The sequence below is a fragment of the Galleria mellonella genome, unplaced genomic scaffold (genome assembly GCF_026898425.1).
Source record: "Galleria mellonella isolate WM207_F2 unplaced genomic scaffold, CSIRO_AGI_GalMel_v1 utg57, whole genome shotgun sequence".
Taxonomy (NCBI): domain Eukaryota; kingdom Metazoa; phylum Arthropoda; class Insecta; order Lepidoptera; family Pyralidae; genus Galleria; species Galleria mellonella.
In genome coordinates this window covers 10,071,112-10,086,626 of record NW_026442119.1, presented here as the reverse complement: position 1 = coordinate 10,086,626, position 15,515 = coordinate 10,071,112, and the positions used below count along the sequence as shown (strand labels likewise).

The following is a 15,515-nucleotide window of genomic DNA, read 5'->3' as shown; positions in this document are numbered from 1 at the left end:
TCCATATTTTTATGGTTATACTTTATTTAATCTCTTGTATACCGTCCCTACTCGACAATTGATATTATAAGTACATTAAATTGATTGTGCAACACTATTTATAGAAGTAGTTGTGTGTGACATAAGAAACACATAATATTTCTATGAAACGATATTGTTTTCAGGACAAACATAAAATGTATCATTTGTATGTCAAACTCAGATGGTAGAAGTTTAAATTGGTTCGTCATATACCCAAGTACGAAAAGGCGATTTCTTGATTAAGGTAAGATTAACACATATATAACTATTTGATAAGTTCCATGTCAGAAAGGAGAACATATTTACTTAAGTGCTTTGTATGTTTTACGTATGTCACTGACAGTTGCGTAAAATACTATGTAATTAATTATTCTACAATATCAAGGTATTTGCTGGCAGTTGCGATGGAATCCGTAAGGTTAACAGAATACAAACACAAATCATCGTTACTCAGCAGGCCGAAAATTAAATACATCTGCAAGCAAAATCAACTACTATTCGTGAGATGGCTATATTAATTTGCTGGCACCTCAATAAAGTTACAAGTATTACCGTTCACAGTCATACTATTATCGCAGTCATTAGCATAACAGAAACTTTTTAAATGCTGATAAATTAACAACATGATGGAATCAATTGAATAATAAAAGATCATAATAGATCTGCAATATTTGAATAACATGCGTCATAATATAAAATTGTCAACAAAAGCCGAGTTAAAAGTTATTTATTTGAAACACAATTCCGTTGACCGCGTCACCTCGAGCTCGGCGGTGAGTTATAAATTAAACGAACATAAAAGACATATGAACGTGAATAAAATGAGACGTCGTATAGTGAAAAGTTTACGAGGGGTGCGCGAGTCGCCGTCTACGCACACCAGTTGGCGTGGGTTCAATTCCTGTTTGAAGTATTTTTGGAATCACGCACGGCGCGCCAGTCCGCCTGTTTACAAATACTAGCGCACACTCGATTCAATTCCACGAGATTTTGTAAACACAGTGCCAAAAGAGATTGCTTCGGTCGTTGCCTATACCTACATCAATATTATTTTGCAATTACCTGAGTAGATTTAGTAAAGCCCAGTAAACATTCTTAACAGCCTGTTTAGCATATAAGTTCATATAGTATAAACAAGTAGTGCTTACCTATTATTTAGCTAATGTACGCTATTTATGTTAATTTTTAAAATAAACGTTTTCTGTTTTGTACTTTAGAATCATAAGCATAAAGCGGCAAATTTAAACTGACATTATTTTAAATTTAAGATGATATACATACGTACATGCATATGAGTATTTACAGCTATCAACGTTTCCGTATGTAAAAATTAGAAATTAATGAACATTAACAGATAAATTCTAAATAATTTGTGCCAAGGTTTAATTTTAATAATTCCATTTTTTGAAATACAACGATTTTATAGATATTTTATTTTATAGATAGAAAGACAGAAACTATATAAAAAAAATCGTGAGGCTAAAGAGAATGTCACTCGGTATAAAACATAAAACTAATACTTAAATTGACTGTGAAGCAGAAATAACTAATGACCATTAAAAACTCAAACAAGTACAAATAATTAATCTAGTGGCGTCCGGTTGGTGTCGCGGAAGAAATCGACCGAGACTGAGTGCTCCGGTATCGATAAGCGGACCGGTTTAAAGCAACATCACTATATTCGTGAGAGACTACGACCAAATAAAACACATCGTGCAACTGGCCTCCGACAGACAACTGAGCGGCATTTACGTGGAATGAAGACAGGCATAAATTATATAGGATCGTATGGAGGATGAAAGGGCAAAAACATGAAACATCTCCCTCTACCTGCGCCGAGGGCGAACCTTTGAGTTGCCCGATCGGCGAGTTCTTAACAGGTTCTCGGAATGTTGTGCTCAGCTTGTTAATAAAATTTCCGATGTTGATAATGTTCCATCAAGTAATTTCTTAGTATTACGAATTCCAATCAAATACCTTCATTGAGTTTAAAACTGAAACAAAATTACAACATCAAAATGGACTTACGGTAATTGTATGTACCCATGTTCTGGAACAAAAACTACCGCGGCGGTCAGTTCAGGTTTTTTTAAGTTCAAACTTACATAATTAAAATTTTAATTATGCAATAGTTTATTATACGAATAATTACATCGGAAAGAAGCGAGAAGAGAAAGAATTTACGAAACGAGCAAAAAAGGAAACGAAACCACAATACAAGTTTTACTAGTTTCTTTATAGCTTCGCCAAACACGTTTCACAGCGAAGGCACGATTTGGTTCGTCGAATTGTGTGGTTCTTTAGAAAGAAAATAATAACTAACGAGTACTGATTCAAGCAAAACAGAAATGTGTACGGCCGTTTTAGAGTAGAGATTTGTTTGTTGGAGTTTAGCACATTTACGCATCTAAATATAGGATCGAAACAAAAAGACTTGGATCTCGTAAATATTTCGACATTTTTGCCTCGGGCGAGACGTTATTTTGCGTTTCTTCAACGACTGTTGATTGCTTCGGCGAACGATTACTGGAGCATTGAACTTGACAATTCAGACCATAATATATCATTAAACATTATTTATAGTGAACGGTCAAGTCGAGCCTGATTCTGAAAGATAAGTAATAGATAAAAATAATCATTTAAATAACATATCTTTAGCTTAGCAATATGAAATAATAATAAAAAGTGAATAATATGATGACAACATTATTTTATTATCTTTTTACAATATGAACAACCTTGTGTTAATGACTTCGTGATTAACATAATAAACAAGGCAGAATGTAATTAATATTCCCTTTATCTAATATTGATTATTATTGTCATAGAAAAATATTAATACAAACAATATAGGGGAAAACAATTTAAATGGTATTATTTGATAAAATAAATGAAAAAAAGTGTTAAGCACTTGAAATATTATTGGCTACTTACTATCATCTGTTTAAACATTAAAGCAAAAGATAATCAATAGCAGCTGTGCGCTAACCTTGTAACCTGTACTTACTTCATCTTTGTTGTATGATAACCTCCCAGGACCAAGTAGTAAAACATGTGCTAGAACAACGCGAAGTTCTATCTATAGACGATACATGTTTAAATCTTTATGAATCATAATAATCATGGCTCAGACTGTAATATTACTCATATAAATCGAGTATTTTAACAACCACTTATTATTCACTGCTTTAAGATGGCATAATATCTAAATGTACACGGCTACCAGGACTTTTCACTGTATTGTCATTAAATGCATTGTCTATATTTGAGTAGGTTGATACAACTGTATATTCAATATCATTCAAGATATTCATAGAACAAAACTAACTTAAGAAATAAGAAGAATAATATATGTAGTTATAAGAAGAGTATAAATACCTAATTACTCAGCGAAACAAAAGCATTAAATATCTATATAATAGATAAGACACGAAATGATAACATATCGCCACTTCTCAAGAGTAGAAACAGGTCGAGAACAAAGTCACCAGTGTCGGAGCGACAAAAAGGGGTCACTGACTGCTCAGTGGGGTAGCACTAGCGGGACGGAGGTGAAGGGGTGGTAATAATACATTTGAAAAGGAACCCTAAACATCTGCCCCACATGTGCGTTCTGTTTCATGCAGGAATAATGCGCATCGTGCCCGCAACCGCATCGATACGGCAACGTTTTTGTGCAGTAGCTTTGTTGTCCTCACGCTTTGTGCCCGCGAGCTTTCAAACGGACAATGATTTTTTTTATCAAAAAAGAAATCAATACATTTGCGACAGTTGAAAAAGAAATCAAACAGAAAGCAATACAAATTTTACGTAGCTTTCATAATCCAAAATGGTATTGCAATTTTCTTAACGTTACAAATGAAATATTAAATTTAGCTCATTATTGCAAATTGTACAATACGGTTGTTAATACGGTATTTTATGGGTAAGACTCTTAGTTTGCTATGACATAAAATAAAATTGCCAAACGGCGCATAATTAACAAGTTGGCGCGAAGACACGAATACTCGCGTGGGATCGATGCATTAATAGTAGTGTTTCTAGGAAGATCGACATATATTGGACTAGCGCCAGCCACTTTTCTCAGTGAAGACGGAGATGGCACAAGTAATTTTGACGCTGCCACTATATTAATGCTGATGATGAATCATATACGTAAATACTAACAATTTTAATGCATGCCTACAAAATAAACGGCATACGCAAATTGTAAGCACATAAAAGTTTTCTGAGAAATAGTCGATGATTCTTTTACTGTCCCTGATTTTCTTGTTACTTACTATTACCTAATTGAGCGAAATCCTGTGAAATTGTTATTCCTGTAATAATGTAATGTTTATACAATATAATATTCTTATTTCAATTTCAAATAGTCGTATTATAAAAGATCCATTTAACCACCGGAGCTATTAAAACTTATTAATATTAATGAAGAGTGATTAGCGAGAAAACCTCTGCTTTGTTTATGACTACATAATCCAAAAGACTAGTTACTACACATAAAGTCTAGCAATTTTGGCATTGCCTTTCAAATTTTAGAATAAATTAAACGATATTAAATCCACGTATTTGTATATTTTTAAAATGAGACTCACTATATAGTCCCCTAAAAGGTTAATCAATAAACTTAATAAATAATCTTGATGATTATGAAATTTAATATAACTGTATATGAAAGGAAATTGAAGAAATAAAGTACGTAATTATTGTTTTTGTCGCTCATTTATATCCATTAATCTTTTTTAATTTAAATTATACAATGTTAATTAAAAAACAAGGTGGCGTAACGTATCTGTATAAACACGTTATACTTCAGAAATTTATAAAATGTTTATTTTTTATATGACAATACTTTACAAGTTGCCATGCCATCCTTACAATATATGGTACTCTCTTAATGTAATCTCTCATAAGTTTACTAATTTATTAGGTCATAAAAATGAAATAACTAATAAGCGTCTACTCTAGAGAAAGTTTATATAAATGAAACTAGCAACAAGTTAAGTAAATCATCAATATGTAAAGCTAGCTAGGCCGACAGTAGGTGCCGTCTTGTACCGGTAAAGTCAGAGAGGCAAAGATCGTGAGCCGTGGCCTTTGACTCGACGGCACCGAGTCCCGGAGCGATTTAATACTTATCCTGACTCACGAAGGTTCCTGTTCTATTCCTTAATATCATAGTTAAACATAAATACTCAAGTATATTTATAACATAATTTAATTACGAACCGTAACTGTAGTCACTCTTTAGGAATATATTATGATTGCAACATAAAAACGATTGGCGTAATGTATGTACATAATTATTTTGTACAATATACATATACACAAAGCGGAATCAACATGTTTATCAAATTATCGACTGTCGTAATGAAAAATGATTCTAAAAAAGAGATTTTACATAATAAATTTTACTATTTAACATTAGTTCCTCAATAGTAAGAGACGTAGCAGAAGACCATCCGTACTCGTACGTTGTAATAATATTTATATCTTTATTAAAAGTTAATGAAGTAACATAAATTAAGATTTAAAAGGAGCCAAGAACAGACTCCTGAGCTACATCTATTTACATTAGATCAACGAATCATTTATAAATGTTACATTCAAATTTATAACTTATCCAATGGAGTTCAGTTTTTGATTATATATAACGCTGTTTTTTTTAACTACATAATATAATGATACTATTATGAAACATAAGCTACTAACTATTAATAAATGTTTAAAATTTTCTGTGGCTATATTAGAAATAATAACTCAAATTAAACCATAAAAAACAAATTCATCAAGTAACTACTAACAAATACAGGTGATTTAAGGTGTAAAGATTATTTCACAATTTGTAATACCATCATCGCATAGTGAATACGCAGATAATAAAATTCAAAATGGATGTCGTAATCATAATTGGCGTCTGCGCAGACGGCGGCGTTGTCGGTAGGGGCAGGGAGGGAGAGGAAAGTCCCGTTAGGAGAAAGTAGCCGCCTACACTCCGGCGCATGGTTCGTGACGGCGCGGCGCCGTGGACGGTTTGTGCTATACAACCATCTCAAAACGCTCGATAGGACTTTATCGATGACCTCATATGGAATTGCGTTGACACCGTAGATGAATGGCGCTGATTTCAATATATTGACTTTAACATGAAAAGTTTTCGGTAAAGACATGGTGTTGATATTTATAACAGCGATGGTAGATCCACTTTCTCTTTTGATGAAATCACTGAAAACCAGCGAACCATGAGTGTGACTAGACAAAAAAGCCGTCAATCATGCTCTATTGTGTGGTATTTAACAATAAGATATTCTATTCGTTGATACTTGGCTCACGAAATGCTATGACACGAGTGAACATTTATTTTCTTACCATATTATTTGCTATTGTCATTTTATCTCTAACGTTGTTTAAATTTGCAAATTTGTTTATGTGAAAAATATTTTTCTCTAACAAAATTACAAAAAGAAAATCATATCTAATGAACTGTTATTTCACTGAACGTTGTTGTAGATCAAAGGTTAATTGGTGAAATGTCATTATAAAGCGGCTGTATTAACCAAGCTCGAAGCACTGATTATGTTAATCATTAATAACTCACTGAATAATGAAGCCTGGTTTTTATTAGACGTTGAGCATCTGTTTAATAATAATCTATCCTATCCATGTAATTATGACAACATATAATATCTTGCTAAGGTACTTATGACGATGGGAGAACGGTGTTCCGTCTCTACAATTATTGCGCAAGCGGTAAAATAAAATCATGGCGGGTAAATAATGTTTCATAACTACCTACGGGAGAGGCTAGACGGCAAGCGGCAACCAGTCGAACCGGTCGGCCTCAGGCAGGTGCCGCGAGAGCTTCACACCTACCTGGCATTACGAGAGGTGACCCTGAACAACTGCACTCCAGCGTTCATAACCAATTATTCCAATGATTTAACTCGATTGCATTCGGCGATCGCCTCAAAGGTCACACTAATCGTCTATTGGAACGAAACAAGAGCAATTAAACAACTTGAGGATAATACGTAGATATTTGCGTGTAAATATGTACGATAATCTTGAATTTGTTTGTATTTTTTTTTTTTATTTAATTTCGAAAGGCTGTTAATACTTGTAAATATTACAAGTTAGTTTAAAAAATTTAGCTGTTCATCATTCCTTTTACATTGTAATATGTATTTACTGTCAAGGGTATTCTATATTACATTGGTGTTATGAATTATGTAAAATCTACTCAACAACAGTTAAATATATAGAAAACACTGCACGAGCGTAGGTTATACATAATTTAAATATACCAAGATGATATTTCCCCCGAGCTAGTCATTAAATATTCAATTCGACTCACAACAAGATATTAACATTAATTCTTATTCAGTCACATGTATTGTACGATATCACTTTGTTCTTTTGTTTCTGTAATCATTACACACATATAACGCAGTGGCTCTTTCATCTACGTTTCTAAAGATATTACCATTATTACAAACAGATGTTCAAAGTAGTTTCACAATTTAAGCATTGACGTCACAGTTCTCAGCATACACTATATAAGAAAGTAAACGGGGTCACATATTCAAGTAATACCTGCCACTTTAATATACCCACCGTCCTTGTGTTCTCTATAGACAAGGATTAGCTATAAACATGAAATTAATGGTTTGGGCGCGGAATATTTCATGTGATAAATGGATAAGTACATTATGTTGGTATTAATATATTCTTGTTTGATAGAAAGTCGTGCAAAACTGCAAGTATTAAAACCGGTTCGACAACCGTTGCATATAAAGTTGAACCATTTGCCGCCCATATAAGAACATTTAGTACACATTCTGATAACGTTTATGTTTAATATAATAATGTAGAATACTTTTATAAATTAACTGTAATAGTTTTATGAACACTACCAATTAGTTAATGTAATTACTCGTATATTAACAAGTACACACATATATCATGATTAATTTTGTTGTGTGTAATTATTCTTAAAATATTGAATACTCGATGTAGTTTAAAACTAGTAACTGAAAAAATAGTATGTGGAGCCTAGGAGAAATAAACATCGTTATTTATGATTGCGATACAAACAATAATAAATTGTTATGTAGATTAAATAGACAGAGACGTCAAAGACGAAAAAGAAATGACGACAAAGATAGACTAAATAAACGAGTTATGATCTTTAAGGTGAGAAGGCATAAATATAAAAATTCCGATAAATGGAAAAAGAATTAAGATAATACAGTTATTTTTGTTACATTGACTATAATTAATGGAAATAATTCTGTCAAGTTTAATCTCTGAGGTGTAGAATGTGGCATGAATATTAATTTTAAATAATAACATCTTGCTGGATCTAGAATGTAGTCATAAAAACATATTGCATATTTGATTCATTAAGATCTATCTTTGAAATAATGCTTATATACATAGCTTTGTGTTGTGATTAACTGAACAAATGTTAGTATTACTTTTCAATATTAACAGCTACGAATCAAATAAATTACTTAAAAACAAGCTTTTATTGCAAAATAATATTCATAAAAAAACTTTTTGGGATTCGGTGATTATATACAAAAATTTAAAAGAAATAATGTTATATAATTATTTATATCGGCTTTATTAAAGTATTCAGTTTCTAAGAAATCATGTTTATCCTAGGGTGAATAAAGCTGTTAGAGAAATGGCGGTTCCTCATTAATATTCACTACCATTACGGTTCGAGTATTATGTTTCCAAGAACCATCGTTAAATTTGTAATAAAACTCGTAATTGTGAATCAATTTAATAAATACATTGAATGCTCTGTATAGCATGGCGTCTAAGCATTCAGCTTTGGTATTTTGCCTCACAATTAAGTTAGAAGTTCGATTTTTCCTAGCGTTTATTACTAATAAGTATGCTTAATACGTATTAATATGTAGACTAGTCCTTCAATTAATACGACAACATAATTAAATCCACGAGTGAGTAATACAATTAGAAAGTTAACTTTCCATAAAAATATGAAATAAGAAAGTGAACTTATTATTATTATACCTATACATAGGGCGCTGAACCGCTAATGATGCGGGCTCATTAATGCACCCGTTCCACGGCCAGCCTTCTGACACAAGGAATGAGTAATTATAACGGTTGTAGAACGATAACTCGTTATTGTTCTGTTAACAGGCAAATAAATACAGGAAATATTCTGTAATATGGACTTGTGTTTCTATAAATAACTTTACTTAATTGAGTCATTTAATAATTGATGAAATAATCAGTTCAAATTCACAATATTTTTAGAATAATCACAATAAGTATTAAATTAAATCTTTTATGTTATTCTTTAAAAAATCACCCTAGTTAAACAGGTAATTTTAAAGAAAAGCTATAACTGTTCAAAGGGAGAAGTGGTTCAAATCTATTTAGAGGAATAATAGCCGCCCCGGACCCTTGTGTGCCCTCGTCCCCACGGTTGACGTTAACAAAGGACAGGTTCCCTTTACAAATCCCACATACATCACCTTATATTATTATTATCGTCCACATTTCTCTCGCAACGTCAAAAAAGGTAATCGTGCGATGTTTTAAAAACCGGTTTTGTTACGAGTCGTATTATGAAACGTGTTTGATAATTCATCTGAGCGAATTAGTTGCAGTATCGTTAGTCGTTCGACGCCGTACTTTCACCGACTGTACTTTCAGTAACTGGCAGACACGAACACGACCGTGTCCGCCCGTCTGACCTCTGCTGTCCACACCAATTGTTCATGAATACGGTTATGTTCATTTGACATACTTACGGACTATTTACACGATATCAATTGTTTAGACAACGCGCAAATCAATTTTAACGTTCCAATGAGGCTAACAAAGTTACTCTTCACATAATTCAAATATTGAATTTGTTCCAAACCGACTGATAAAGCTATCTGTCAATCAATCAATTATGCTATAGCAAGTATAGATGCATTAGAAATGAAAACTTTTATCAGCAGTAGTACTGTGCTTTTACATTAACAACATAACAACGTAGGGAAAGGGTTACGGGCTCATTAATGAAATATCATTAAAAGTTACCCGTATTATTGCCTCGTTTAATTAAAGATAATTATTGGTCTTTGCCGTTATCGTCGGCTATTTGCGGCAACCGTTCTTTTCTCGTTAATTACTGTTATAGACCTGTCGATACTATGACTACGTCATCATTATAAATATCTCGCTATCATGTCGATAGGCCGCAATAAATTCTCGCTGTGGCTTAATCATATCCGTCAGTAGCATATGAAACATTGTTAATAAATACATTAATATGGCTTGTTGACCATAATAACTGGTAATCGTAATCTAGAGATATCGAAACCGGTATTTTACTATAAAAATGGATTCGGGGCGAATGTTCACTTAATTACAGATTTAGATGAGATTATGCTGACGGAACCGGTTCTGGGTCGATTCGATAACATTTGACTTTTCTTAGAATGGATCTGCGGAATTCCTGTAGTTTCATTTAATGATAATCACTGTATTTACCGTAAAAGTAAAGTTAATGCTATAAACAAACACAGTCATAAGGCTTCGAATATAAAGGTCACCTTTCAAAGAGAACAAACAAACCTTCGCTCGATTTCCAGAAACTCACTGTTGTTATGTTTCACGGTGCGGTTCGCTTGGACCAAGGAAAATAAAGCAATAATAGCAGGCAAGTGAGGGTGGCACCTCGTGTGTGGTAGACTTTATGTCCGCAGGGAGAATGAAACGTGTTGTTCTAACCCATTCCAATCCAAACATATGACGGTACAAGCTAAACGAGAGTCGGAGTTGAAATGAAAACATGTATTCCATAACAAGAATACAATACATACCAATTAGACACGTACCGGTGCAGGGTATATAAAAACGCCCTCTTATTTACCATTAACAAGAAATACATGAATACAGATTTATGTAGAGTGATCTATCGAAAACGATGTGACCCCGTTACTCCTGATACCTGATTGAAATTTAGATTAAGCGATGATAATAACAAATGTTTTGTCGTCCGCTATGACCTCTGCTTTTTAAATCTGTATGGTGTGATGTATAAGCAGTCAGTCATAAATACGTAGATGAGGGCTTGATACTGGACAAACAAAGATTTGAATGTAAAATTAGAGACGATGATCTGGATTTTTTTACAACGTAAACAAGTTTAAGCAATGATGCATGTACCTACTGATGGGAAATAAAATAAAATTAACATAGATTGCCTGTAAATTCATGACACAGATAACACCGTTGAGATGCTTAAAATACTTTTCCAAGTTTGTACTTTTTAATCGCCGATACAAAAATCGAGATCAAGGGCTTTTTAAAATTTATAAATGATACATTATCGATATCATTTAAATTCTTTAATTTACTGTTGTTTTTACTTGTTTTATCTTAGATATTTCAAAATATTTCAATGTAAAGAAAGAGTTCTACATAATTTATTTAGAATTATCAAATAAAAAAAAATATATATAAAATAGTTGTGTTGAAGAAGTTGAAGTGCGTAATAGGTACAAATTTGGTATTAAAATTGAGAACGAACTGTATTGAATGTTCAATATAAATCAAACTGAATACATAAATTTCCAAGCCTTGGGCTGATATGTAAATATGTTTTACCTTTTTTGTTAATCTCGCCGGATTCACGTTCTGGAGATGAACCTGTAATAAAAAAATATATATATTAATTAAATTCATTAAATAAATAAAAATAAAGCATAATAACAATTGGTGTAAATGCAGATTAAGGTAATATTTTACACGTGCTTTAAAGTAATATTCGAATTCGCGGTATTTCCTTGCTTCTGTATGTTCTTTGTGTCTAAATTACGCAACATTTTTGCAAAATATAAACGAATTTTAATAACTGTGCTTATAGTTGACAGTGTTTTCTCTTGAGAGTGGCCCCTTATTAATTTTGTCAAGTTTGATATTATTTTACAGAGTAAATTTAAATTATGTTATGTGTAATAAAATTTCATTTGATCCTGTACGCAATAAGTAGGTCACTGGTGAAAAATTTGCCACAATTTCGTTGTAATATGCAGTTGGTCATAAAGTAGCACTGTGTCATATTAATACCTACTTTCTCATTAAAACCATCATAACTTTGTTCCATTATACAATAGAAGGTCGACTCAAAACTTAATTTCTAGATAATGTTATTTATATACAGGTAATTTCTTTACTCGAATGCTCTTAAAATAAAGATAATTTTATTACTTTTGAATATACCTTTTAATGTTATGAAAGTAAAAGAGTTGACAACTATCTTTTTATGTAACTTATAACAACAATTGTAATATTATTACGTAGTTACTGAACACTTACTCATTAATATTTGTGTAGGAAAAATGGTTCACATATCGATAATAACTACAAGCAATTATGACTCAAAATAAATTACGAACTGTGAATATGTAAACCTCTTTGTCGATTTAAAGGTCACATAAAGTATATATTCACTTGAATATTTATAAGGCATTATCTTAATAATAGCAGGTAACCGGTTGCAGTAACCGGTATCGGTGGGTAAAAAGCATGTGAAATAAATAACATTTTTTATTACGCTGACTTAAAATAACTAGTTATATTTACTTAATATGGGCATTTGGGAAGTAGTTTTTACTATAATATAATGTTTTCTCACATTATAATAGCTATTAATAATACTGCAATTATGTTCAACATAGAATTATTATTCTTAAACGTAATATAATTGTTATGATTATATAAACCGTGTACTGTCGGAGGATGGAGTTAAAAGTTATAATTTTGTAATTATAAATTACAAAATTTCTTACTGTGATATGAATACCTCTGATCACTTGCAATTAATTATACACTGCTGATATTGAGACAGCCCTAAAATATAATAATGACATAAAGAAAAGCCCTACGCCAGGTGATTATCATGCCTTTAATAAAAATGTACTACGAAATTTTATAATGTCTGCCTCCTATAAGCAGTACATTAGTGGTCGCATTCGGCAGGTGAAACTGGCGACTAGTCTGCTGCCCACATGTTCCTTGCAGCTGGTGAAGGTTGAATAACCCTTGTGCAGGCAACTAATGGAATTGAATCAGAATTACACGCAGTAAACGATCTGTGTGGCCAGTGATATTTTAGTAATCTTTATAAGCCATTTATAATTATATGCGTTTAGTAATTATTATTAAATATATATTGTTTTTGTTGAAGTTTACTAATCTAAATAACATCATCGACTTTATACAAAAGTGTGTAAACCATAGTACTTAAATACACTACAATGAACATAATAATATTATGACAAAAATATAACTAAATTAAAAAATAAAAATAACATGAAATTAATGTAAAATTGTTTATAAAATATATTCAATAAACCACTTTTCCATATCCTTATGTGTGTCATTATACCTTATCGGCTTAACGAAATCAACCTCGAAGCAGTTAATTTTTTTTTATACGTTTCGCATCATAACTACTGACCGACCGTATTGGGTAGCTGGTTCTACACAGCTCTCTGTAATCAATACATCAAAAAACTTGCTAACCATAATTGTCAAGTGGGTGTAAAACGAGAAACAGCTGTACAGTCGTATGACTCGCTTGGCATTTTATCGGAACCTGTTTAAGTTATGCAACAGATTAAAAATATCAACATTATGCTGGCTACATTAAAGTACACTTGTCAAAAAAGGTATTAAATGCACAAATAACCCTATTTAAATATCCTTGCCATCCAGCAAGGTATGTTTTTTTATGTATTTACAAATTTATATTATAAATAAAAATACTTATGTTGCAATATGTTCACGATTATAATTCCAGATGATACGAGATAATACTAAATTTATCTAAAGATACAGTTTTCTATAAATCTTAGCATCGTAATATTACCCTGGATCAAAATTTAAGAGTGATGTAAACTTCACTGTTAATTTTCTAAATACGATTAGAATTTCAATAACAGTATTTATTGATATTAGATTTGATTTTATTTAATTAAAATTGTTTTTTGTTTCAACATTGAATCAAAATTTAAAATGATCATTTAGTTTTATTATTTCCGTCGTTAACTGTCCACTGCTGGACATAAGCCTTCCCCATAAGGAGAGCTTTGCCAGTAGTCGCTACGTATGCGGGTTGGCAACCGCAGTTAGGCTTTTAGAGATATTTTAAAACAGACGCTGCTGCCTATCCCTCATGATCATTTAGTATAACTTTTCAATAACGAAACCATATTCAATAGAAACTCTACTAGCTACATTTCGAACTGCTATTAGAATTAACAAATACCAATGGTTATACGGATTCCATTTGTATATTAAATTAATACTAACTGCAATACAAATTATAATCTATTGAGACAAATTGCGACTGATTACTGCGGAGAACGGGCGCATCCAATCTCTATATTGCCTGTCGTATCCAATCAACAGAAGCAATCATTATAATCAGTCTAATAGTTACATCATACAGTTTCATTAATCAATTACAGATAATCGCTAAAATTGGGGTCATTATGGATGACATTTTTACAAAATGGTTGCTGTGCCCACAGTGTCATTGGTATGAACCGATTCACTGTAAACTATTCCATTATTAAAAATAAGGATATTACGGTTTATGTGCTCTAAATGTTATTTAAATCAATTCAGTATAATCGAGACAAACATATTAAAAATCAGTTTTTTGTATCTGAAAGTAAATTATTAAAATAATCAAATACATTATTCGAACGTATCTATTCAGTTCAAATTCAACGTGGCGAGGGACAAAAAGATTACGTATTTATGTACTAATACAAAGCAGACATTATACTTTAATGAGCTTACGGTACTTTTCGATACTGGAGTTTTAAAATTCATAAGGTTTTTGATGTCATCCGGTTTCTTGGCCTTTACTTTGTGGGTCTTATAAGTCAGGGTAGTAAACCACTAGATTAAACCGTATTCAAAACTTTTTAATAAGAAATTGTCAGAATCTAGGGAAAACATAAATTATATCTACTGCGTTCATTGCACTATTACGCACGAATGTGGCCATACTAGCAAACAGAATGGCTAAAGCTACAAAAAACACATGCCATTCTCCCTTAATGGCTTTAAGCCAGTTCCTTTCTTAGCAAGCGAAATATGTCGACCGACCAGTTCGCCGACCAGTCTCAACTCAACGTGAGAAATGAGGACTTGGACTGGCTGGCACCATGTGTCGATGTCCAATTACATGTCCGAATGAACGAATGAAGGACATTCTTCCTGATCGGCTTATTTCGATTGCCTGTTATATCCATATTGGTGTTAAATGTAGAAAATTAATCATGATACATCTACAGTTATAAAATTCTATTATCAAATACAACAAGTACATGTAAAATTAGTATACTCTATATCAATTTTCTGTTCTAATTCCAATACAATAAAAATATTATAAATAATCACTAAAATTCTTTTTATAACATACTAAAACGATTATTATCACA

The 15,515-nt window shown here is 32.0% G+C and overlaps 1 protein-coding gene and 1 long non-coding RNA gene across 4 annotated transcripts in view; one reads left to right on the top strand and one right to left on the bottom strand.

Annotated features, from left to right (window-relative positions):
- Positions 1-13,309, top strand: part of LOC128201643 (uncharacterized) — a 35,257-nt gene extending 21,948 nt beyond the window's left edge. For all 3 annotated transcript variants that reach the window (XR_008253346.1, XR_008253347.1, XR_008253345.1), the window contains exon 4: positions 13,039-13,309. This is a non-coding gene — a long non-coding RNA (uncharacterized LOC128201643). The remainder of the gene's footprint in view (positions 1-13,038) is intronic.
- LOC113509845 (uncharacterized) overlaps positions 1-15,515 on the bottom strand; it is a 230,012-nt gene that overhangs the window by 52,565 nt on the left and 161,932 nt on the right. The window contains exon 8 of the mRNA XM_052899220.1: positions 11,665-11,706. Within this exon, the coding sequence (XP_052755180.1) occupies positions 11,665-11,706 (42 nt within the window). The remainder of the gene's footprint in view (positions 1-11,664; positions 11,707-15,515) is intronic.